Source organism: Adelges cooleyi, unplaced genomic scaffold (genome assembly GCF_023614345.1).
Source record: "Adelges cooleyi isolate 19-005CV unplaced genomic scaffold, UGA_ACOO_1.1 ACOO_flye_CR_arks_rails_tigmint_CR_PRNA_519, whole genome shotgun sequence".
NCBI classification, from domain to species: domain Eukaryota; kingdom Metazoa; phylum Arthropoda; class Insecta; order Hemiptera; family Adelgidae; genus Adelges; species Adelges cooleyi.
Window position 1 is genome coordinate 1,224,889 of NW_026096208.1, and position 27,203 is coordinate 1,252,091.

The 27,203-nt window shown below is 40.3% G+C and overlaps 1 protein-coding gene across 1 annotated transcript; it reads right to left on the reverse strand.

Annotated features, from left to right (window-relative positions):
- LOC126842438 (T-box protein H15-like) lies at positions 1–27,203 on the reverse strand. Its single transcript, XM_050579452.1, has 6 exons — positions 26,779–27,203; positions 26,230–26,695; positions 9,931–10,204; positions 5,162–5,311; positions 4,688–4,764; positions 1–820 (listed from the first exon to the last, which is right to left on the reverse strand). The coding sequence occupies exons 1-6, from the start codon at positions 26,903–26,905 to the stop codon at positions 1–3; spliced, it is 1,914 nt and encodes a 637-aa protein (XP_050435409.1). The 5' UTR covers positions 26,906–27,203.

Genomic DNA, 27,203 nt, shown 5'->3' on the forward strand with positions numbered 1-27,203 from the left:
TTACGCGTCGTCCGGCAGGTGTCGCTTGCTGTACTTGGTGGCCGAGCGGCCGTCCATGTCGGGCGACGGCAGCGATTCGGCCGAGGAACTGGTACCGCCCGGCGAATGTAGGGCCGACGGCGGGCTGTACCGGCCCAGGGTGGCCGTGGCGGCCGCCGCCGCCGTCGTCGTCTGAGGGTGCATGACGACGTGCTGCTGGTGCAGGTGCATTGCGGCGGCGGACGACGGCTGAGGAGGCGGTTGGAACGCGGCGGACGTGGTCACGTATCTGGGATACTGCGGCGGCGGCCACGAGAACACGGACGACGGCGGCGGCGGAACCGGAGCGCCCGGGTAACCGGCGGCGGCGGCTGCTGCGGCCGCGGCCGCCGCGAACCGAGCGTGCGTCTGCTGAAAGTGTTGCGAGCCGCCGTACAATATGAGCGGCGAGTGCATTCCGGCGGCCGCTGCGGCGGCGGCGGCCTGTTGTTGTTGTTGCTGTTGTTGTTGCTGCTGATGTTGTTGTTGTTGCTGTTGCTGTTGTTGTTGCTGTTGTTGCGAGTAATGACCGTTGTCGCATCCGCCGCCGGACGCCGCGGCCGCAGCCGCCACGGCCGCCGCTCGGTTGGCCGCGTTGTTCAGCATGTGAAACTGGGCGCGGGCCGCGGCCGCGGCGGCCAACATGAATCCCGATGTGGACGATCCGTTGCCGTTGCCGTCGTGGTCCATCGGCTGTCCCGGGTGGCCGCCGTTGTCCTGTGGCCAGAACATGGGCGTGGCCGCGCGGTTCAACATGTGCTGGTTGTACTGGTGTTCCAGGAACATCAAATCGACGGGATCTCTGGAACAATAACAAAAAAAAAAAAAGGTTGTTCACTCGTGTCGTTAAAGGCTGTTTTGTGATCAATTAAGTGTATTAGAAAAACAATTTCAGAAAAAGCTAAGCCTAGCGAGTTGGGAGCAAGTCAAATATGTAAATAAACCTTAAACATTTTCTTGCTTGGAACCCAGCCTAAACCCTTATAGTGTTTAAAAAAATGTTCCTTGCAGGAAGGAAATAGGATAATAAAAATAATGTCAACACAATGTGTTCTTATGGTCAACTGTGTTCATATCAACATTCATGTCAAACAAAGATAAAAACAGACATCATTTGGCCAAACGGAGAATGACTAATTTCCACTGTAAGTCCATACTGCTTTCGCGCTTCAACATAATTATTAATTACTCGATTAACCTACTGCTCGGAATCAAACTCAAATTAATATGTTGTAACGAAACGAAAGCGAAACGCATTGTTAACATAATTGTTATATTAAGGACCCGGTCGTTATTTTGGCGCGCGACTCCAGGATTAAACTTATGTAACAGATAAGCCGAATCCATACCCGTGGCCGGCACGTGCCAATTTGCCAACGATAACGACCCTTCTCTGAAAGTGTGTAGTGACATCTGTACGTCGGCCGAGTCTCAAACGAATTACAGTTTGTTATTATTTCAAAAACGATATCGATGGAGTGAACGAAAATAACGACGTCAATCTGTGTTCCGCCGAAAATATTAGCATTTAAAATGGATTAAAATAACGAAATACGATAAAAATAGAACTTTTCGTGGAAAATTGTCAGACTTTGGTTGGTAAATCGTTATTTTCGCTTGGAAAATTCTATTTTTAAACGTTAATCTTTTCGCGGAACACAAATTAACGTCGTACGATAATAGTGTCGTTTGCGAATGACAATAGCGATTGACAAATCCAGAACCTACAACCTACGACCGATTTTGTAGCTTTCTTAACGTTTTCGTTCAATAACGTCGTATCATATTTTTCAACACGGACCGTGTGTGTGTGTGTGTGTGTGTGCGTATTAATTTATACCGAAACCGGTCGTGGGTATATCCATTAGCGGTTATTATAATAACGTGCCGATGGATTCGGTCGCGTACGGCGGCGGGCCCTCCGGGAGCTTGGTGTTACATAAAATGTGTACACACAAGGTACCTGTACAGGTTATAGTAATAATAATATCGTGTGGAAGGTGCGAAGACGTTATTATTTGCCGGTCTATAATTTACGCGGACGTGTTAAAGACAACGGCAACAACAACAACAACGGCGGTCTCCAAAGGATAAGGAATAATAATCGTATAATTATCGTATACGAGCCCGGCCCAGCCTCGGTGTGTGCGCGCCCCCGAGCGGTTTTCCACCGGCTCGCACACACGAGAAATCACCGGTTTTAATAACATAATACTGTTATTATTATTATACGCTGACAAAATATTATTTCCACGCATGATAATAAAAACAATAGCGATTAAACTATTAACGTTTCACCGCCGGCAGTGGTATAATAATACCGTTGTCGGGGCCTAACCGTTAATAGAAACCCAAGCGATAATTATTCACGGTTTTCGATCACTCCCCGTAGACGGGTGTAGGAGAGCAGGCAGACGGGCAGGGGGCTAAGAGTTTATAGTCGCCGTGTAACATATAACGTTGTAATATCGGTAGTCGACAACCGGCCATAATGTATATAATATTATATTATATTTATTCTGAAAACGGCCACTAGCCACTTCCCGTGGCCAATCGCACAGAGCGACGGTTCTTCTTGACGTTTGATTGATAACAGATAAGATAATATGATCGAAAGGACAAGGAAAATCGGCCGTCATCGATGGAGTGGAAAAAACGTCGTTAATTTGTGTTGCGCCGAAAAGATTAGCATTTAAAACGGATTGAAATAACGAAATACGATAAAAATAGAACTTTTCGTGGAAACTTTAATTGGTAAATCGTTATTTCCTCATTGGAAATTATATTTTTAATCGTATTTCGTTATTTCCATGTTTTTTGAAACGCTAATCTTTTCGCGGAACACAAATTAACGTCGTACGATAATATCGTTTGCGAATGACAATAGCGATTGACAAAACCAGAACCGACCCTACAGCCGATTTTGAAGTTTCTTAAGATTGAACAACGGTTCTTCTTGACATTTGATTGATGAGATAAGGAAAATCGGCCGATTAGGGGATACAACCCGGGGAAATATAATTTGACTTATTTTTCCTCATTTAGCGGGGTTCCTTGACAATAATAATAGAATTATCCTCCTTCCAGCCCGAGTCCCTTCGCCTTTTAAAAAAAGGATGCTACTATAGCTGTTATGGGGACGATAATAAAGACCGTTGAGTTTATTTACATTTGGCACACCTATACGGTCGGTCGTCGAAAAGCGATGGCAGGAAAAAGTGCAAGTGTTGACACAAAAAAGGGAGGAGCGCGACAACCCCTGGGCGGGTTCGACTCCGGGGGGAATCTTCCCCGTTCAAACGAGAATCTATTGAATTATTATTTTTAGCCGTTGAAGATGTTGTGATGAAAACGGAACGGCAACGAAAACCACATTCGACAGCGATCAATGCAAAATCAAAGGCCACCGTCCGCCGGAATGTCAATTATTGCTGTTTGTACCTATTCGTGTGAAACGGGTTAGGAATAATAATACAATAGGTGTACACCAGCGATCGGCTGGCACTTCAAAGCGCTTTCCTTGCCACCCAGAAGAACGTTATGGCCGTTTATGTGCACCGTGCGGTAGTCATTAGAATAATAACATTGTTTGGCTCCCGAACGCCGCAGCATTGTCGTTGGCAGCTATAAAAACGAAATACATTATATATTTTTTTTTTCTTTACACACCGTCTAGTCGCGGTTGTTCATTAAAAAACGACACCCGGTCCAAAAAAAAAAACACCCCTAATAATAGTAATTGGGGTTTGACGCACACACACGCTGTCACTTATTCGGATAACAAATTCCTGTGGCTAAGCCTATTGGCACCGTCTGACACGAATACGTCAAACGATGCGAGGATGGTAAACAAGTATGGATGAGGTGGGGATAGGATGGTGAAATCGATATTTCCTGGATAACAGATCTGATGAAGACACAAAAAAATCAACTGATCATAAGTCACGGTGTATTTTAAGTCACTTCAAAACCAAATTAAACATTATTTTAAAAACTAACCTCTCATTCAGGGAGTGAGGGGGAATTTTTTTTTTTTCAACTTTGAGCGCCGATTATACTATTATAACACAACCTAATCGTGTCCATAACAAATAATAATAATATACAAATAACAACAATAACCGACCGCACGAATACCGTGGAACAACAATGTCTGTGTTTCGGGTGTAATTTATATTGTAACCGGCCAAAGCTTGACACGCGATGCGGTCTGCGTTTTTATTTAATATTGTTGTAATAATAATATTATTATTATATTGGACGTATAATATGCTGGCGTATTATTCGGTATCGACATGAAAAGAAAATATATATTAGGTACAATAATAATAAAAAAACCCAAAGGATAATAACAGGACACCGGTAAAGCGAGAATATCGGTCACCACATGCGCTCGTTAAGGGGGTCGAGGGGCCTAAGGGAGGATTTTGCGGGGAGGGTGTATCGCGTGTAAGACTATTTTTTTTTTTTTCATAACAACGTGTCAAAATGATAGGCTCGAAGGGCGCACACAAACCCAACACACAAACCGTACACACTTTATAGTAGTACATATAATGTGTCGGTGAACACATAAAAAATAAAATACCCATTCCGCGCGAGAGACTTGTTGTACTTAAACTGTACATGATATATTGTTGTTATTATTATTGTAAGAAAAAAAACTCACCTTTCCAGTTCGCCGAGCCGAGAAGAGTCGCGGAATCCTTTGGCGAACGGATTGCTGTCGATTTTCAATTTCGTTATCTGCAACAATACATTTGAACATAACGTTTAGAGCCGAGTAGAGTGAATCCTAATAGTTGTTCGAATGCTTTAAGTACAAGATACATTTTTCAGCCATTTTGTGTACCGATTTCATGGAAAGTAAAAATGCTACGTTACTCTTCCGTGACACGATTTGATAAATCAAAACAATAACCGTTCACAAAACGGCAGCCGACCATATTATGTTATGGAGTTTAGTGATTTTTCCCTTCCACGTCTTTTTCAAGACTCCATTTTTTTTTTTAGCCTAATTTATACCCAATAATGCGTTTTAAGCGACAAAATACAATTGTTGCGCGTTAAAATTTTTGATTCGGGCACGTGTGGAGTTTGTTAGAGTTAATTATTCAGTTCAGCTGTCGTGTGCAGCACTCACCAGTTGATTCTGATAAGCCGTGACGGCCGTGAACACGGTTTCTGGGAACACGAAAGACCGGTACTTCTCCGTCTCCAGGTCGGTCACCATTCCACGCCACTTGACCAAATGTATCCTGGGCTGGTACCGGTGCATCGAGTTGAGTATGATCTGCAAAAAAAAACGGCAAAGAAAATAATATTTAATACAACAAAATCATACTAAAAAGTCAGGTCGATTATTTTCGCCTCGACAATCGTTTAGAGGAACTTTATGATGCATTATAATAATAATAGCTGTGTTCGGTGTGCGACGAAAACCGGCAATTACCGCACAAACAGAGCGCAGTGTAGTAACCTACCTACATAATAATAATAATACAACACTATTATATATTGACACCTCTCTAGGTGTGTGTGTGTGTGCTATCTCTCTTCGGGTTCGAACCCGCCCTCTACCCGGACAACACCGCCGGGAAACGGCCTGAAAACGTTGAAATTGCCTTGGAAATGTGTTTAAGTAAAAAAAAAAAAATAATAATAAAAAAAATGTGCGCCGTAAGGCCGTAATGGGATTATATATATATAATATTATACAGAACACTGCGAGAACCGTCAATTGTCACTCATAATATTTCTGTGCACACCGGCCACGCCCATTTCCTAATTATCAGGTGTTGAACAAAAGGTTTCCACACACACCGCCGCCGCCGCCGCCTCTGGTAATAGTAATTAACCTCTCCGCCGGCACACGGTATTATACCTACTATATAACGTGTAATATAATATATTAATATTATTACTGTATACAACAACGACAACAACACGGGAGAATAGCGGAACACTCGTTGTTTTTTTTGTTTTTGCCGGTTAACCGCAATTTATTTTCCAAAAATACAATATAATTCCTTTAGAAAAAACAAAACAACAACAGATTATTCGGAAAAAAAAAATCGTACTTAAATCCGAATCTCTCAAGGCCGAAACAAACTGATAACGAATCGACCGCCAAAAAAATCCTACGACTGACTGACAGTGTTGCCAACTCGCTTTTTTCACATTTTTGTCCAACGCGAGTTCCGGTTAGGCCAGCTCTGTTGAACAAAGTGGTACTTTTTGCAGAGACAGTAATGCATTTTTTTTTTTGGGGGGTTTTTCCTCGCCGAATACAAAATATCTAATTTTGGCTGGGTTTTTCCGCGTGTTGTGTATACTTTTGGACAAATCTAAAATCAGTTTCGAATGTAGATTTTAATTTCAACCGCTAAACTCGGTTAGAGAACAATTAAACCAAGTTAATTTTGACCCTCTATTATATTGAAGACACTCTACATACACCGTTGCCAAAGATCTATTTGTATGCAAATTTATTCGAACGCCAACTGTTGTGAATCTAACTTTGAATATATCTTTAGAACTAGATAATATATAACGCTGCGGTGCGGTAACTTTCTTAGAACAAATGCGTCGAGAAATATCCTTTAAAAGCGTTTACTTAGGTTTTTTTCAGCTTTAATAGCTCCTTCCTCTTTCGGCCAAGTTCAAACCCAGCCCCACTGGGGGTTCTCCACTGCGGAGAAGGCTACTGAATTCGCGTGCATCATCATATTATTTAGTTAGGTACCTATAAAAAGCAGTGTTGGTCAGAGAAATTTGTCGACTGTCACGGCTGCCGGTTCGAAGAGTGTGTCCCCGCCGCGGGGGGGCCAAGCCGCATTCCAAGACTGGCGCGCGCGCTCACTATCAGTGTACGGAGGAGCACCTTAGGTATACATACACCTTTGTATAATAAGTGTACACGTATAGAGGTACAATAACACGGCACATGGAAGCTGACTGCATCATTATTACAGTAAGATAAAAAAAAAAAAAAAAGAGCTGCCGGACGAAGAGCAGGAGGAGGAGGAGGAGGAGAGTATATTATAATATGTACCGGTGTGGTCAACCTAACCTAGTGTACATTTTTTTGATATTTATGTTTTAATAAAATTTATAACTTATTATGTGTGTGTGTGTGTGTGCACATACTACGAGATAATATTATAATATAATGGGCGTTACACGACAACAGCTTTCACACACAGAAAATATATTTCGGCTAACGATTGTCGCCCAATTAACATGACAAAAGATTTATACACATTATCGCCGGTCGACACTTGTTGTTGTATAATATTATATATTATATCCTAACGAGTAGTGTCTCGGCCACTAGGTGTGTATATAATATCCCTACTATTATTGTGTATCTACCTCCTAGTATATGTATGATGTGTACACGGTCAGGAAATTTCATAATAATAATATTATTATTAATGTTTACTTAAAAAACTAACGAGCGCCGCGACGGTCGATGCTTTTTTTTTTGGCGACTGGTGTTTTTTTCTTTTAATGCTCTTAGGCGTTAGTAATAAATACACACATGATGGGTAATATATTGTTTTCGACCGGCTATCCGGGAAGCCTCGAAAAACGTGTCATGACCGTTTCGTGTGTCAAAAGGTAAGTAATCCGATCGGTCGGACCGAGACCTTAAAAAAAATAATAAAAAAATTTAAGAAATATTATAAAGTAATAACACACATCATATTCGTGGTCGTGTCTCCCCCTCGTGCAATAGTAGTAAGTAAGAGGGTCGAAGGTAAAATATAATAACTCGGTTAACACCTTTGCTGCCCCGGTGGTAGTAACGAGATTAGGATATTATATTGTAGAATATATAGATAGGTGTCGTTGTTAAAAACGGATGAGAAATGTAATATTATAAACTTTTGAAACGACGGTTCTTTTTTTTTTTTTTTTTCGGGGGCCAAAAATATAAGAAACGAAAGACTGTGTGTAATACGACGTCCACCTCGACACGTTCGCAGCGGTCGGATTAGTCATTAATATCTCCAACGTCTAGTCGACACGGTTTTTTTTTTATTATTCTTTTGGGGACATACACACATACAGGGTGATCAGTCTCTGTGATGTAACACTCGTAGGTACACAATATTTGTTACTATTTATTTGTCAATACTCTGAAAGTTTTCAACTACCATCCCTTGTAATAAAATGTGTAAGAGGAAATGTCATAACTCTACAAAGTCACGGTAAACATAGCTTTTAAATGTAGGTATAAGGGATGAAGATAGAGAAAACGTTTAAAGTATTCATATTATTTTTTCTGAGAAAACATCGGTGTCTTACATCGGGGATTGATAACAGTCACCCTGTATAGCGATCCCGCATCTCTCAACGCTTTGCCCGTCAACCGTCCCGAAAAACGACCTATACACCAGCTCTACCAGAGTGTATAACCCGCTTCCTATTAAAAAAAAAATATATATATATATATATTTTCATACGGCATTATTGTATTGTCAAAACGTTGACAAACGCGATGGCTGTCAAAATCTCCGGCGTGCGGTTTCCGATTTCCATTCTCAGGCGAGTCCACGAGCATTTTTGTTTTTTTGTTTTTTGGCATAGCTGTCGTGTGTGGCGAGCCACGTAGCTTTCAAAGGAGTTCGAAAGTGAACAGAATTATTATTAGTCGACCCCGATATAGTGGAATCGATGGAAGGATAAGCTAGACAATGTCAACAAAAAGGAGGTTGCTTTATCAACGCTTGGACAGTAAGAGAGAAAACTCATGCTTGCATTAAGATAAATTAATGAAAAATGTATTTGCTGACCACGTAGCAATAGAATGTTAGGAACTATTGAAGAAGCTATGGCAAACGAACTAAATGTGAAAATAAACGCGAAGAAGGCCAAAGTCCTTGTGTGTAGTAGGATTAAAAACACCAGGACAAGAATACATCTACTAAGGAATCTGGAAATTGAGCAGGCGGACTCACATACCTTGGGAGTACAAATTCTGGTGGAATTAGCAAAGAGGAAATAGCAAAGTGAGTTATGCCAAGCTAAAATTGTATTCAACAACGTTGACTACGTTTGTAGTATAATGTTTTATGGCAACGAAACGTGGACAACTGCTAAAAAAGAACAAATAAGGATAGAAACGCTGTGGTGGTAGAGAAGATTGCTCAAGATATGTCTATGACTATGGTAATGTATTCGGAAAAAAAGTGATAAATGGATTGGCCATGATTGAAGCGTGGCTTGAATACTTGGATTTATTATAGAAGGGTGTGACGAGGAAGGTAAAAACCACAAGGGATGACCAGGATTGGAGTATATTCGTCAAAGAGTGATGGACGTACGAATTAATTAAAAGGAAGTAATAGTGAATCATTGAGATTGGCTGCTAACCTTCGGATTGATAACAGAAGAGAGGGTCGACCTGATGAAACCACCAGCGTCCGTTGATAATAGCTAGAGTACATTTTATAGATCAGGTTATGTGAACAGACAAAGGCTATGGTTCGTATCTGCACCACCTTGGACATTCATCAGAACTCTTATAACATTTCATGTGGCGACAATTGTGTTCTGCGAGACGAGCCCAAGGCTCTTGGCCGTACCCAAGGAGACTATCCAACAACCTAACCTTCTTCTTCTTTTCTAAAGACTAAGCCTTGTCATAGCAAAAACATAGACTTCCACTTTTCTCTCACGAATGCCAAAGTCTTCAACTACGTGAGTACCAGTTACATCCAGCCATTTCAATCATCTCTCCTATGAATGTCTTCCTTTGCGTCCTATCTCGCCTTTCCTAAACTCAACCTAACCTTAGCTATCTTAAGCCTCAAGGGCCGTGGGCGTTTTTTCCCCGGAACGCAGCAATGCTTCAGGAGAAGCTAGCCGGCCCAGGGGAGCTAATCTGATCTAGTTTGCACTCACTTGTCCGCTGATGTCCATCTCGTTGTTGGTGAGTTTGACTTTTTCGAACGACACGAACGTCTTGTGTAGCTGGTCTCCGGTGAACGGCGAGTCGGGATGCGTGTACAGCCGGTGCGGGGCGGGAGGATCGGCTTTGCCGGCCACCAGCCACGAGGACTTGTGATAAGCGTACCGGTACCGTTTGTTGTCGACCGGCACGATGTCGATGAGCACCGAGTACTTTTGGTTGGGATCCAATTTCCGGAAGCACACCCGCAACGTCGGGAACATCCGCCTGTAAGCCGAAAGATTACATTATTATAAAAAAAAAAAATAATAACGATCAATTGATTTGTGTATTCGTATTTTGTTTTGTAGACGACGGTCCGAACAGCAGCAAAACACCTGCGGCCGAGAGTACCGTGGAAGTATAAAAAAAAAACCCCGGTAAAATATTTTAAATTATAAAATATTACCAACGCAGGTGAACGGGTTAATTGTTGTAATGTCGGTCGAGTCCGAAATTATGAATTATTGTAATCGGTCGCCTGCTCGCGTCGCGGCCGGTAGCTTAATGTGTATATAATAATAATAATAACGATACGCGCGCATAATAGTGTTTATTAATAAACCCTCCACCCGGCCAACCGAGTGGTAGTCATTATCGTTACAAGCCTCTCTATACCAAAAGGTATATACGTATGTTTCATCATACAAGAGGAGCTCTGCGAATTAACCTAATAGCACCGGCTTGGCCGGGTGAAAACGCCGGAGGGGAAGGACCGGGCTCAGGTGTGTTCGTCGCAATTCGTCCATATATTTTTCCCCTTTTTAATCCTCCCCGACCGCGCCCGCGTTTTAGCATAATACGTCAATGGACGATGGTTTTTTTTTTGTTATCATATGGTTTAATCCACCGGCGTTCCCCATATAAACTAGGGTGTCGATTAGTAACTGTAATCAGCCGAGTGATTTTGACCACCAGAAGCCCACTCTGTTTCACACAGGTCACTGTAAATCAATCAAAAGCCCTGCTCCGAATTTTAAACTCAACCTTAATGGTAATTATTCGAAAAAACTGACTAACATCAAATCGAGTTGCTAGACGAAAATCGCCTAAATAATATTTAGGCAGAGCTGATTAAGTGACCGGTTAAACAGCTTACACACGGGACTTGTTAATCCGTAAGACAAATTACAATACAGGTTTACACGACGTTATACACTAACGCGCATTTGTACACGGGAAAAAAAATGGAAAATAACATGTTGTAATGCGGAATGGTAAGCGGAGAAAAAATGCATTGTTAAAACAACAGCAGCTGTTCTGTTTGTTCGTTTAGTATAAACCATGTACACACACACACAAGGTATTGACCAAAGTTAACGTGCTCGATTCTTACTGTCCAATGAATGATTCGCACACGAGCATAATATATTGAAAGTGAATTACTGACTTTTAGTCATTCCTGTAGACCCGTGACCTCTACTCGTGCCCACTATGCCCTGACCCCACTGTACTGTGGGGTTTCCCGTGTAAATCTTATCTCGTTCAATTACGACGCTGTACGGTTTGGCCTTGTAAACGTCAACGACTAGAGCTGCGGATTAAAGAATATCATGTTTGAATATTTTGCGTTACGTAATCCCCCACCGGATTCGGACAAATTGGCAAATTATAATATTGAAAATAAAAATATCTCAATTAATCGTTAACGGCTATAAATATTGTTTTCGCGCAAACAGGCTCGTCCTTGGATCGAAAAACCGATTAGGCGTTTTCAAATAGAGCCGCGCTGTGCACAATAACGGCAACGGATTTTCTACGGGATTCCCGCCGTCGACAGGGGTACCCTGGCCGCAGTTTGTGGACTGGCGGACGGTAAACCACCGCAAAGGTACCTCTGTTGACGGCGGGAATCCCGCGTTGAATCCGTTGCCGTTCTCGTGTATACCGTTGTTTATCTGTGATTTTTAACGCTCCAAATCTCTTTGGCGTCTCTCTAAAAAGTTCTATCCAATCACTAGCCCCGCCTGGTACGAACCGCAATCGCTAAAACCGGCGTGGTTGTAGAAACACAAACACAAAAAAACTACAACCGACGGTTTGACAGGTCCGGAAAGTAGATATAAAAAAAATTGGTTGACATTTGTTCACGTCGGAAGGCCAGCAACAGGACGCTGGCAGACCTCACGCTGCGCTCTCCAACCGGTGCAGCACAATTCCACAACGGTTGTTCTCTTCCTTAGCAGCCTTGTTGGACGTCATAAATAGTGTATTATCCTATCCATAATAATTATTACTAGACGTGCATACGATTATTACAGTTAATCGTAAACACGGGGGCACCACGTTAAGGAGGACCGGCAGACGTTTGGAAATGTATACAAGTGGCCAATAGCAATAGCATGATAGTTTATCGTGTAACAACAATATTATAGTAATTCTCGTTATGTGTATGTGCGTTCGCGTGTGTGAAGAAGTCTAATGTTATTGTACAGACAGATAGCTGATAGGGATCTCTGATCAGCTTGATCGGGTGTGTGTGTGTGTGTGTAGTTGCGCTGGAGGGATTTAGAGTGAAAATCTCCGGTTGTCGACTACAACGTTATTGTACAACGACCGTTTTCAATCAACGTCGCACATTATCCGAGATCCGAATCTAAATCGATCCCGTGTACACAGAGGTACACAACAGCGACCGTGCCCTTGCGACGACGGTGCTCGTCGAAAATCACTCACCGCCATAATATTATAAACTTAGGTACCTAGAACACAAGCAGATTGCGGTTGACCTCTACTGCAAGGGTAGAAAATCATCGAGTCCTTGGATTTGTCTTTGGTTTCAATCGCACACTTTGCAAATTTGTTCAGTCAGCTGTACAGCATTAAACTGGTGCGTAGGGCGTTGTTAAAATGTGTATTCGGTAATGAAAAAATTTGCCTTTTGATTACAATATTTCCTATTCAGAACCACGGAATTCCGTTTGCGGGGGCGACTCCAACGGTTGCAGATGTCCGTGCTGCGGATAGGTGTAATTTCGGTATTTCCTGAGGTATGACATCCCGCTGGTTAGTGTCACGACCAAAGTCGTTAAAGTAGTCGACTGACCCGCCGTCGCGTATGCAAATAAGAAGCCGTAAACAAGTGACGATAGTACCTCTATTGGTCGTTTACATTACTATATAGGTAATAATAATAATAATATTAAGTGTCACAATTGATGAAAGCAATAAAACGGCGAGAAACCGACCGTCCGGCCATCCGCGTACACACAGGGTGATCCGTCGCTGACGGTATATTTTACTGTTATTTTTTATATGTCAATACTTTGAACATTTTTCATGTTCCGGTCGAAAACCGGGATAAGGGACGAAGATCATGTTATAAATTCGGTCGAGTATTTGCTTTTAAAAAATTTAGTAAAATATTATTATAATTAGAAAACTAGCGTCTTACATCACCGACGAGGATCACCCTGTATATTGTTGTTTTTTTATTAATTTTTTTAGCCGTTGAAAATGATTGTAAACTCGTTAATTTTTCGGCGGCGACCGAACGACACGACTTAATATTTTTCCTCGAAACCACTACTACCGACAATAATAATAATATTTTAACGCCGATTGTTTTATGTATCCGGTGAGTGAGTGAGTGAGCGAGTGTGCGTTTGTGCCGACCGGAATAAAATACACACACACAAGTTTGTCGATTTGTTTTATTTTATTATTATTATTTAGGTAGTTATTTATTAACGCGGTGTTTCGGCAACCAATACAGCCGGTTGGGGCGACGGTGTTAATCAATTCGCCGCAGGTCGTTTCCCCGGCCCGGTAGTTACCGAGTGGGTTTTACATGTCGTAAAATATATAATGTATATGAATTTTTCCGAACACCAGTTGCTGCTGCTGCTGCTGTGGTGTACCAGACTTGTGTGTAAACTCGAGCTGAAATTATCCGCGCAAACGACAGAAATCTCACCGTCGTCGAATCGTTAATCGAATCTACTGGAGGAAAAACGGATTGAGCATCTATTTGCTGAAAATTTCGACTGGTCGATTGACCAGTATTCAGTCAATCGCTATTAAAGTTGTTGAAGTTTTGCTCCCTTGCTGAGTTTAAAACACTTAGGGACAGTCAACGTTTTCAGCGAATATTTGGACAACTGTAAAAGTTCAAAATGTCCTTGTAAGACATTGACTGGGTACACAGCTAAGCAATCACTCTGATCAGGCAAAATGTATTTAAGTTGATGAATTTAAACGGTTCCATTGATGATACTTGACGGCATCGTCGTGTTGGGCCGACGCAACCGTGTCATAATGGCTTAGTAATGATGATGATATTATTGTAATGGTTGTACTGGCACGGTCCAAAAAGGGTATACAATATGAACCGAAGAATATTGTTCAGCGTTTGGGTTATTCGTGTCCGCTGATGTGTGTTGGCGTTGACAAGGGACGCCATTGTGTGGTGAATTTATTTTTTTCTCCAAAAATGCTGTCTGCCCCGAGTGTGTAATGTGCCACGTCGTTGAAAGGTTTATTGGACCGAAGTGGACGCGAAACAGAAAGGGACACGCGTCAAATTCCGAGACGTTTTATCATTGTATTCCACAAGATAAGTGTAACAAGGGTTGGCTTGTTAATGCGTGTCGTGTAGTTGTTGTAGTAACACATTCGTCGTACTCGAGCGTTGCCTTTTCGTATTGACGTTTTTCAAAATGACAGAACCCGTTATTGCGAACATCATGCGACGCCTCTAGTCTTTTAGTACACTTTAAAACGTGTATCGCCCACAGAAATCTACTACAAACACACTGGACGGCGATAAAATGTTTTCATCAACGCCCAGGTAGCACACACGTTTGTGTTGAGCGTTTAAATTGAATTCGAAACAGATTTGTATAAAAACATAGGTAGACGGGAGTTCCGCATATTTTGGAGAAGTGCTTGAGAAGACAATCTAACCCAAAATAAAACCAATCAACAAACAAACAAACCAAACCTAACTACTAAATGCCAAATTTGCTGAATCTGAGAAGAAGAAAAAAATGTAAACGCTTAGCTCAAGACTGAATATGATCCAGAAACTAAGTAATAGAGTTTATGAATTTAAAGTTAGTAACCTTATTCCACAACCTTAGCTTATTGTTCGACTTTGTTTCTCCGATAGGGGTGTTAAAAATAATGTAAAACTTGGACATTACTTAAAATTAGTGCTCCATTTGTTTTTACAGCAAACATAACAATATGTGTTATTCATTTTTGGCAGCTCTGCGTTGAACCTATTGGGGGGTAGTTTCATATTGTTTAAAACACAATGCCTAATTAGTACCGGCGGTTTGGAGATGAAAAAAATACCCATTTCGCCCCTCGATCACACATAATTTACATAATATTTTTTTGGTTAACAACTCGCGTGGATCGTAACTTAAGGTTTTAGGTTTTAGCACGACTACCGGCTGTTTGTTTATACGCGCGCCTATGTACACATAAATATTATAATGTTATTATTACATCGCCGTTTTCTCTGCCATCGATCGCCGCCTCCCTTTCACGCGGAACCCCTTTGAGAGCCCTTCGCACACAGGGTTAGACGGTAGACCACGCCCTCGTCGCCTTGGCCAAACAAGGGTTCGCACAATAGCACACAATCGCTTAGGCCCGGCTGTGTATATAGCTGTGTAGGTAGGTAGGTACATTATGAATACAAGCGCCGAATTGATGGACACACACACACACACAATATAATACTACTACCCCGTTTGCAGATTGCCTCTCACTAGTCCCTGGCGATTTTCGCACTCCGACCGGCCATAAATAAAGTGTGTTACCGCCCAAACTATAATAATAATAACAACAACAACAACGGTATTATTATCTCTTTTCCAAGTGGCACTTTAGACGGCGAAAACGGGCGTTCACTTTTCTCGGCCGCCGGCAAACCGTTTAGACGGAGTCGGTCATCAACACAAAAGCCGACGAATTCGATGAAAATTCACTTTCGAAATTCCCGAAAAAGGTGTAATATTTTGATAATAATAATTATGTTGTTAACTCGAACAAGACAAATTGTTTTAGCATGGACACACAATATATTGTGTATAGCGTGGGCGCCCAGACAATAATTAGTTTGTACCGGACAATTTTTTTTTATCTCTTTAGACGGCTGAAACTCGTTATACATAATATATACATATATTTTTTTTTATGATTTCTGTCGAACGCAAGCGTATCATAGTTCCTATATAGTATAACATTATTATATTATATACACGCTGATATATTTATACATATATATATATATATATATGTATGCAGTATGTATAACAATATAATAAATGTATTACCAAGGTATAGGACGACATCCGGATGTAATAAACGAGCGCACGGCAAAAAAAAAAAACTATTGTACACACAACGTAGGTATGAACATATAAACACAATAAAATATAAAAATCGTTTTTATTACCTAAAAACATGGCCGTGAGTAGATTTCTGTGTATTTAATTCCCCTCATCATCGCGATATCCGTCCCGCGTTGGTTGTGCGTCTGTGTGTTTTATATAACAACGCTTGTTGTTACAATAATTACCGAGTTTTTTTTTAATAATAATTATCGTTATCATTATTATATTGCACACACAACAGTGGTACAATAATTATCGCCGGCCGGTGCGAAAAAAAAAATAGGCAGGTACATAAAACATAAGTTGTTAAAAATATTTTTGGCTTCAAACCTCCAGCTGTTGTTAGCCGGTTAGGTTTTAAGTATAGCAATAACGATAATTATTGTAGTAGGTACTTTAACACGTCCTAAGATGTAATACCCACGATTGTCGTCGCCTGTTGTTCTAATAATTATTGTCCAGGAGGAAACGGGATAACACTCACAGAGGAAGGGCTAAAACAATCAAGTAAACTACCCTATTAACGTTATTCGGATAAAACTACAATTACTGCAATAGAGATACAAGACCAAGATTAATTGAACCGGCATTTTAACCGACTCGGTTTCGTTAAGAGGGTCTGGAAAAATATATTATGTTAAAATTAACATTTTAACTCGTTAATAACCGCCAAATAAAATCACAATTCAAATTAGTGTGTGTGCGTTGCATTGAATCGTATCTTTATAAATAGCTATTGTGATATGTAAAATAAGTATGACTATAATATTCATCTAAGAGCAAGTATTGAGCTTAGTAAAATTATGGACATTTATATTAAAAAAAAAAATCCTAAAACATGATGATGATGATAATTTGTGAGTAAAAAATGCACAAGACTCAAGACCATAAAACCATTCATGTGCCAATGCCAAAAGTTCAAAATTCTTTAAGATATTTTAAACATTTTTTTGAATACTTTATAATTATTTTAAAAATTGTTTGGAGTTAATTTCTCAGATACAAAGCTAACTTGTTATTGGGCAATTCATCGACAGATTCTATATTTTATTAACGAGTTAACAAGTTAATTTTAACACGTTATATTTTTCCAGACCCTCTTTTAACGAAACCAAGTCGGTTAAATTATATAATGTTATTGAAATAATCTTACACTTGTAACGTTTTTAATTCATCTTCTTTTATTTTCTTTTTTTTGTAGTACATTCAATTTTATATTGTACTTTTTGTGGTGACCTACACAAAATAGATGACGTTAGTTGAACTCTAGGTTCAAAATCTTAGTTTAAGCCTTAAAACGAATATCGTTGCGTTATACCCATATATATATTTTTTTTTTTTTCGTTACCACGCCCAACGATGATTAGTAGATTTTTTTTTTTTTAATAGGCGCACCAATGCCATGTCGAATATTACTGTTTGTTTAAATCCGTGTCGATAATGATATGCACAATGGCTGCGACTGCGGCCGCCGTATAATCTTTTTGATCCGGAAATCGAACGTCACGACGATTAAACGGTGTGCGATAAACGGCCGTGTGTTATTTTATAGGCGTAGGTATATATACAGGAGAAATGGCGACAAACTCGCCCTGTAATCCGCCGGTTGATATTCTAATTAATAATATGGTTATTATTATTAATTTCCACGCCGGGGTATGTGTGTGCGCGCCGCAGAGATTAAAATAATTTATAATATCTAGCCGGGCGGATTGGTCTATTAACGCCACAAGGATTAGCCGGAAGTATATATATATGGCTGTGCGCAAAAACCGATCGAAACTCATATAGTATGCAACACTTTACCCGGGACCGGGGAGCCACAAACGATATTGTTACACCTATAGGTATATAAAGGATATCCGGCAAAAACGTCATAATAGGTATATTATCCGAAAACTAATGGAAGTTTACATTAGAGACGTTTTAGTATTCGATATAAACCAACGTTTCCGCTCCGCTAACCTAACCTGGGTTTACCTAGATAAAGTCAAGTCGAAATTGATTAAGTTTATGGCCGACAATTTGAGAATCGCAAAACGTTTCTATACAATACAAAACATACAATTTCAGCGAGCGAGCGTTTTGTTTTTTTTATCCGAAACAAGTCACCCAATGCGCATGTACATTTCGAGTGTTAATTAAAACGCAGAAGAGTGTGTGTACCTACCTACCTATACCTGTATAATAATAATAATAATATGTATATAGCTGCTAATGGCGGCCCAAACGGGTCCGGGCTATTTATTTAAATTTTATATCGCACGAAAATGTCTGTTTTTTTTTTGGTTGACCGCAGCACATCGAATGGGAGGAATAATTTAAAAAACACATGACGTATGGCCCGCACAGCGTAGAAAAAAAAAGGAAATAATGTGCTCGCTAATTACGTTCTAATGTTTTCGGATTATAATTCGTGACGCTATCGCACTTTCAACACAACAGGACGACGAGACGGCACAGTGTGGTAGTTTATTTTTTGACTTACAATGATACCATATTAACCGTCGACCCGAATAGTCTTCGAATAGAAAGCGCCACCGGCTTTTAATACAAACATAAACGTATAGTAGTGCATTATGTTTCGTTGACTTTCAGAAGAACAATTCGCCGAAAACGCTGACTGGTTGTTAGACTTTTGAAGTAGTCACCCAATCGACCAGTCAACATTTTCAGCAAATCATTTCATAAGTTTGCACGGAGAAAAAACTACAAAATTGCATTTATTTTCCCACAAAATTAGTGCCTTGCGTTGAATGTAGATCACTCGGTAGATCAGCAATATTACCTGAAAGGTACCAACTTTGACCGAACGTTTTGAAAATTCACCATTTCCTATCAAAACAGTCAACAGTTTTTCCAACTTCAAACTACGGTGCTTCGTGACTTTCATAACTTAAATAACCGAAAGAGTTATACAAGAATTTACAAGTTATATAAGAATTATATGGAACGTTATTTCGCAGATAATCAAACCAAAACACGAGAAAATATACCGAAAATCTTTTACCCCAAAAGGGGTGGACACTTTTTATTTGGATTTGTTAGGTGCTGACTATTGATCAATACCGAGGATATCAATAAAAAAGATCTGCCGATTTGACGAACGAAGTCACTAGACTAACCTACCCGGCAGGGGGGCCAAGTGGGGTGGTACTCCCCTCCTCGAAGGGCCGAATTTTTTCGATTTTAATTTTCATTAAAGATCAAGTTTTTACACAGTGACACACACCTATATATCTGCCGAGTGCTGTCCATGAGTGATTATAACGGTGATGATGACTGTTAGTGTGTGTGTGCAAGGGAGAAAAATGCTCAACAGACGTTGTGCCGGTACATGCTGTGGGTGGGTTAGCTTAATAACCGGAAGTTTGATGGGCGGAGCTAACCAACGGCCGCTGTCACCGGGGAGCCACGGTAAAAAAAAAAAAAAAAATATCACACACGCAAACCGCTCATCAGAGGTCCGAAAAAACCTCCCAGAAGGCGCATGTAAAAAAAAAAAAAAATAGACCCATCTATGTGTGTGTGTGTGTAATTTACACCTACAAAAAACGAACGGCCGGTTAAAAAAAAAAAAAAAAAACAATAATAACCCAAAAGAATATTACCGAGCCGGACCCGAACGCATTATGGAAAATTATACGGTAATTCACGTCTCATTTGTGTGCGGAAAACAATTTCCTAACGTTTTCCTTAAGGTATAATAGCATTGTGTTTACGAGAAACATATTTTATACCTATATTGTGCACTACGATACACAACCGTGTCGGATTCGAACGACTTAAATTCAGTTTCAGTCGCCGCCGACCATTAGTAAATTAGAACCTGGCCGCCAACGATAATAACGAAAATCACATAGAACCGCCGTTTAAGTATCTAAATTTGAAGAAAAAAAAATTCCCCATATAAATTCTATACCTACAAGTCGTCCCGTATACATATAATAATTACATAACAGCTAAAACACCTCTTTAGCTAACCCCTATTCTGACTGAAAGCGCTCCTTGGGGGTTAGGTTAGTTACAGAACAAAATATGAAAAAACGCTTGGGGAATAGCTAGCCATACAAACTTAACCTTTGAAGTTTGCTCGAAGTCATGCTTGTCAGCAGTTTTGGCCGAAACTAACTGTGCCATCAAATTTGTAACGCGTTAAGAAGGCCATGTTGCAAATTTGTTGGGATTCGTGCGAAAAGTGTTGGGTTATTGTTGGACTTGTAAGCGCAATTTGTCCATATTATATTATGTAATATCGTGTGCCTTCCGACCGTGAGAATCGGATCGGCATAAGCATTGTAGTTGAATCCGTTTATACAGCGTGACACCCAGTGAATCAGGTATAGGTAAACAAACCTCACCCCTGAAATTGTGTGTGTACAACAATATTTTTTTTGCAGCATAAACAGCCGCTAGTCCAACCACCATACAAGGTGATTTATCGACGACAAGACACACACACGTCATTTCCTCTTGGAATAAATTTCTGATAATTTTGACCAGTTTTGGGTGGTTACTTTTAAAAGTTACACTTAGGACGGCAATACTGGCGGCTGTGGTGGACATTTCCAGTGCGAATAATTTATGTTCGGTCACAGAATATATAGTGACGGTTGTAGTAGTGCGATCAAACGAAAATCAACTAAACTATACTCTGTGTACTCATGTAATAACAGTACATTATAGCGGTTTGTCCGGCCTGCAAACGAACGGTGATTTCGCCCAAACAATCGTCGTAGTACACGCGGCGGCCAATGGCTGTTAAAAATAATAATATAATGTTATTTTGTAAAATACACACATACACTCCTAACAAGCCGCAGTTGTACTTTGTCGACGGACCGTGACCCCACAGTGCCCATAGTGTATTACCAGGAGTACCTCTACTACTGCACCACTATACACTGTGTATAATATAAAAATAATATAATACCTACACGTGTACAGAAATCAACTATTAAACGTCCATTATCAAACAGCTGTATAATATGTATGTATGTGTGTATAATATAATATCGTGTGCGATCGGGGGACCACCGACGGGGTCTTGTGCCGTGTCCCTTTGCACACACACACACACACCACACACAATTCCATTTTCGATTTTACCCCTCAGCCACATATTCACCAAAATGCACGCCGCAGATCCCATATTTGAATAACAAACCGAAATTGCGTTTGACATGTGTCAGTCTGACAAAAAAAAAAAATGGCACACATGATATATTTTATTTGTTCTATATATTGTATGATGTTATTATAGGCCGTTACACGATGACGGGCTAGAAGACCTTTGACATCCGGACGAAATCGATACCCAACAGGTTTTAGTCGGTAGTGTTCACTTTGGGACAATATAGCATTTTCCACGGTCCGGCCGACCTTCGTCGTCGATTTGAATAAATAAAAAAAAACCAAAAAAGGTTAACCCGTTTCGTTAAGATTTCCCTAACTCGCATTATACCGACATCACCTAACGTTGAAGCTAAAAAAATCACTAGATTTGCACAGTTAAAAAAGTTAAATTAACTGTATACGACCCCAATCAAAATACTGAAAATCAGAAATCAAAAATAACTAGCTATACTAGTTCAGTTTAGTTGAAAAATTTGCAATCCTAAACTTAGTGTTTAACTTAATTTTTGGTTTACTAACGCGTTTTAATTCCCAGAAATTGCCAATGGCTAATCGTTGGCTTCATTTCTGAAACAAAATAACAAGTGCTTTTGGAACTTTTCAATTTAATTTCTATTTATAACCCAGTTATGGCCAGAAACTAAAAACCGTTGAGTTTTTATAATTAATTTGTTAACGAGTTAAAAACAAATAGCTACGTTAAAACGTTGAACTTGACTTGAATTTTTAACTAAACGTCCCAAATGGTTTCAGCGTGTGATGTGTTTAACTATTTAGTTATCTAGCTTTTACCCGGAAACGTCGGGGTTAATTGTAGAGGTAAAGAATTATTTATTAACGAATGAAAATTAACTTAATATAGTTGAAAGTAATTTAATATTTTTTTATTAAATCTTTTGATAATACTTTTAACTCAAGTTCAACCGTCGTCACGACTGTTACTATAATAATATCGTTGTGCTGTGTTTAGTGATTGGAACAACAAACAGTCCACAATAATTGACAATGGTATAATAATTTCCTAGTATTGTGTGTGTCTGCTACTGGTTGGCGATGCTGGTATGACATAATGTTTTTTTTTTTTTCATATAAAATGTGTGTTATTATCAAAAAGATTTGAAAAGAAAATTATCGCTTGTTATTTATACGGCGATTGTGTGCGGGGCGGTTAATGTGCAAACGAATAATAAAATATTATATTAAGTGTACATATTATTGTTGTTATAGGCATATTACATTGGCGATCGGTATGTGCATTTGTATGTGTAGTCTCCGGGGATCAGGGATGGGGGAGGGTGGTGTAATTTATCAATCATTGTGCCATGTTTCACGTTTACAAGACTGACAAACTACCGCCCCTGCGCTTCCCCGGCCGTACAACAATAATATGATTGTATACACACCCCCACAAGGGGATGCTATTTCCTTATGTATACATAGGGGTAATGTACAATACGGTTACACCACCGCGATGGGTCTTAAGGTCGGCGGTCATAACATACCTGCGGATTAGACGACGATCGAAAGAGTTGTAACGGGTGTCCTATTTTTTTTTTTTTTTTTTTACACTATCTATGTGCGGAAAGGATATACCGAAAAGGATACCAGAAGAGGTCAGTAGGTGGGACTGTGCGTCCCACGGTCAGCAAAAGGTTTAGAGTGTTAAAAAAAAAAAATATATATATATATATATGTATGTATACGGAAAAATTAAAAATACTCGGCACAGCGTGATTCGACGGTCGTATAACGTGTATCTACAATAATAAGAATAGTAAGAAGAAGAATACTATAAAGGATAGTGTTATACATAGAAAGAGCTGTGCTCGCGCAGGAGAAAAGAAACTCCTCCTCGTTTATTTACAATGGATTGTGCACGGTTTTTTTTTTGTGTTGTGTGTGTGTGTGTGTATGCTACATAGTTAGTATACACACACACACACACACACACACACACACATTTAATGCGTATAATATCCACACAACACAGACGGACAAACACACATACACAGCAAAGTATTTAGCCACAATATAAACGACTGCGTCGAGATGGCACCGCGAGACACGTAACACATACACCTAATGCTCGGTGTGAGGTCCCCGGGTATAATATTATTGTATAATAATATAATATATACCTATATTGTGCGGTGGTGGTGGTGGTGGTGGTGGTGGTGGTGGTTTTTATACTCTGGTGTTGCTGGCCGAGAGCAGCACCGGAGAAGCGAAGAAAAGGGACAATAGCCGCTTGTATTATATGCCTTTTAACAACGTCAAAACACACACATACACACAAGCTACCATATAAATAATATTATATAGGTACGTGTAATACCCCTATAATATAATAATACTCGGGGCCACACCGCGATAAAATATGCTATCCGGATAGCAGTTTTTATTCTAGGTTGTATAAAAAAACATACATATTACACTCCCCCCCCCACAAAAAAAGAATTCGAGGAACTATTAACTTCTCACGCACAATCCGTCGGGGCGTTTTATCATAATATTGCTATCATTGTTGGTTAGGTGTGCTTGTTGGTTGTCGTTGTCGAGACCTACAGCGGAGTGCACACACACACACAATGTGATAGTAATCATATTATTGTGTACCTACATATAATACAAGGCACCCAAGGCTTGTCCTTATCATCGGTGTTGTCGCCAAAATTTTCAGAAACCTTCCCTTTGAAAAACCACCAACGACTTTCCGGCCATCTGAAGTCTGGAGAACGATTTGCTGAAAACGTTCGCTGGTCATCGACCAGCATACAACAGCAGTGATATAGCAATAAATATAGGTATATTGTTCATATGATTATATCTGTGTATAGCTGGCCACTGTGGGGCCCGTCGCGAAAAAAATCAATAAAACCCCATTAAACACAACACAACCGAAATACCAATAGTATTATTATTATCGGTAGGCATAAATGGGCGCGCACGCAATGCTATATAATATTATATATTTTTTTGTGTGTTATTTTAACAACCTATTGTCGAAACATCAAATACATCCATCATCATCATAATAATTATAGTATATTTTTTTATACCGAAACAATAACTGTGTTATTTTGCCATAGGTCGAAAAGTTGTACCTAGGTAACAAATTTAAATACATCTAGCCAGTGTATCTTAGGTACGTTTCAGTATATGTTAAGACTCGAGCTTTACACCAGCTATCTTTTCACAACAACTCTTTCTCATAAAAAAAAAAAACCGTCCATTGAGGTAGAAACGATTGTAGGTATAGTAATAATAATAATATTATCATCCTGCCGATAAGCTACAGCCAAAATATAACATATAATATTAGCCACGGAAAATCACATGCAGCTGATAACAAATCACTATACAGTGCGGCAGATAACACAAACATAACAATATCTGTGTATGTCCTACAATGAATGCAAAAAAGTGCTATCGACGGCTTATTATCGTTATGGGAGTATGAAATAATTATATGGCTTGCGTGCTCACTGCGCACAGTAATAATTATTATTATTCTATAGCAATATTATATTATTCTATATACCGAATGTATTGTATTGGCATTGTGCGCTCAATGTTGCGAGTGGGCGGTAATCGACGGATTTAGATAAAAAATAAAAACATTTTTTTTTTATACAACATTATATTGGCATACAAACGCAATCGTTGATCGACTTTGTGTCGACCCATGCACCATCGTCAAGGATAAACGCGACCGTTTCGACTGTTGTGTGTGTACACATACATAATATTCGCCAATGTGGCCAACGACCGCGGCCGATTGTGTTTGCATTGCATAAATTATACCCTTTTTTTTTTTTTGGCGTTTCCCAGTAATGCAAATAGTAAGTATAATGTATAATATTATGTACATATCGGAAAATAAAATTAAAAACCCTATTGCTATTTTAGGAACTACATTGTAGCGGACTCGCGCGTGCACTATGCCATAACCGAGGGCAGAGGTGGACATTTCTTTCTTCCTTTTTTTTTTTTGCAAGTACCTCAATACAATGTCGTAGGTATGCTTAGAGTTTATGAGATGTTTTCCTAGAGACCTGGATCGGTCCGAAAACGCAGAATGTTCGTGAAAAACTAACGCAGTCGGATAATAGTAAAATACACACGGATGTTCGCGGGAATCCCCGGGAAATTTACGGATTTTCCGTGAAGTTTAGAGCTACACGAACGGTTTACATCGAATTCACAGCTACATGCGGATATTCTTGGAAATTCACAAATTACACGAACGGTTTACATTGAATTCACAGACTGCACACGGATATTCTTGGAAATTCACATGGAATTCTCGGATTTTTCGTGAAATTAACAGACTACACGAACGGTGTACATTAAATTCACAGCTACACACGGATATTTTGACAAAAACCATTCGGATAACAAGGGCTGGTCGGTGATTTTTTTTTTAAACCGAAAGATGTTTGAAAACGCACTGTTCACTGTCATTTAATAAACTTCTGCGTGCCCAAAGTTTCCACTACGAATCTCTAGGCTTCCAATATAGATCTTAGACAGGGTTTAGAAGAGTATTAGGCATACTTGTAAGCAAGACAACCGTTACATCGTTGAGTTTTATTTTTTTTGACCTACTGTCCACTTTTGGTCGTGTGTTTTTCATATTATTGCGAAAAATGAAATAAATTTAATGTACAGGATTTTAAAATTTAAACACAAGTCGAGTAGAAAATATTATTAAGCTTTTTTTTTTGGGGTTAAAAATCCGGATTTAAATGCAAATCAAATGCAACTCACCTTCCGGTTTTGGTGATGATCATCTCGGTGCCGAGTTCGTGGAATTTCGACCACAGTTCCTTGGACACCGACTCCAGGTAGCATTCGGTGGACGCCAAGTCGGGGCTGTTGCATTTGGCCAGCATGGCCGACACGCTTTTGGCCGACGGGCCGTCCGGGCTCTGCCGGTGCGCCGCGGACGACGGCGGAGGCGGCGTCCGGTCGCCGCCGTCCTCGGACGACACGCTCACCGTCGTTTCGGAGCACCTGGTCCGTTTTTTCTTGCCGTGGCCGTTTTGCTGCTGCTGCTGCTTGGAGGAACGATGATGGTGATTGTGATTATTGTGGCCGTGATGGTAACCGCCGCCACCGCCGCCGCCGCGGTTACCGGCGGACGCGGTGGCCAAGTCTTCGGGTTCCGACGTGTCCACCACGTCCACGTCCACGTCCAGTTCTTCGGCGCCGCCGCCGGTGGAACCTTCGCCGTCTGATTTAAGTCAATTAAAAAAAAAAAAAAAATGTGATTAATAATCAGACTTGGACCGGCGTTGCTTATTGTGCAAGACTTACCGAACATGTTTTGCCGCGGATCGGCGGCCGCTTCGTCCTTGCGCATGATGGCGTCGATCGAAAAGTCCGTGGGCTTTTTGATCGCGCTGGCCGGATGCTGTTCCTGGTTGGCCGTGCCCATTATCATCGCTTTCGGTCGCGAACGGTTAGGTTTAATATTTTTTTTTTTTTTGCTAAATTCAAAACAATTCTCGATAGATAATATATATTTTTTGCAATAACTCGCGGTTTACCGGCAACGGATTATTACCGACGTCATCTTAAACGCGCGACTCAAGAACAAAAATAAAACACCGGTCGGACAGACGGATCGTACTGCTGTAGCCACTACCGCGGTGTGTGCGCAACGGACGGTGAATGGCTGTGCTGTGTGTGTGTGTGGACCGGCCCGACTGTGCGACGACGACGACGACGACGACGTTCGT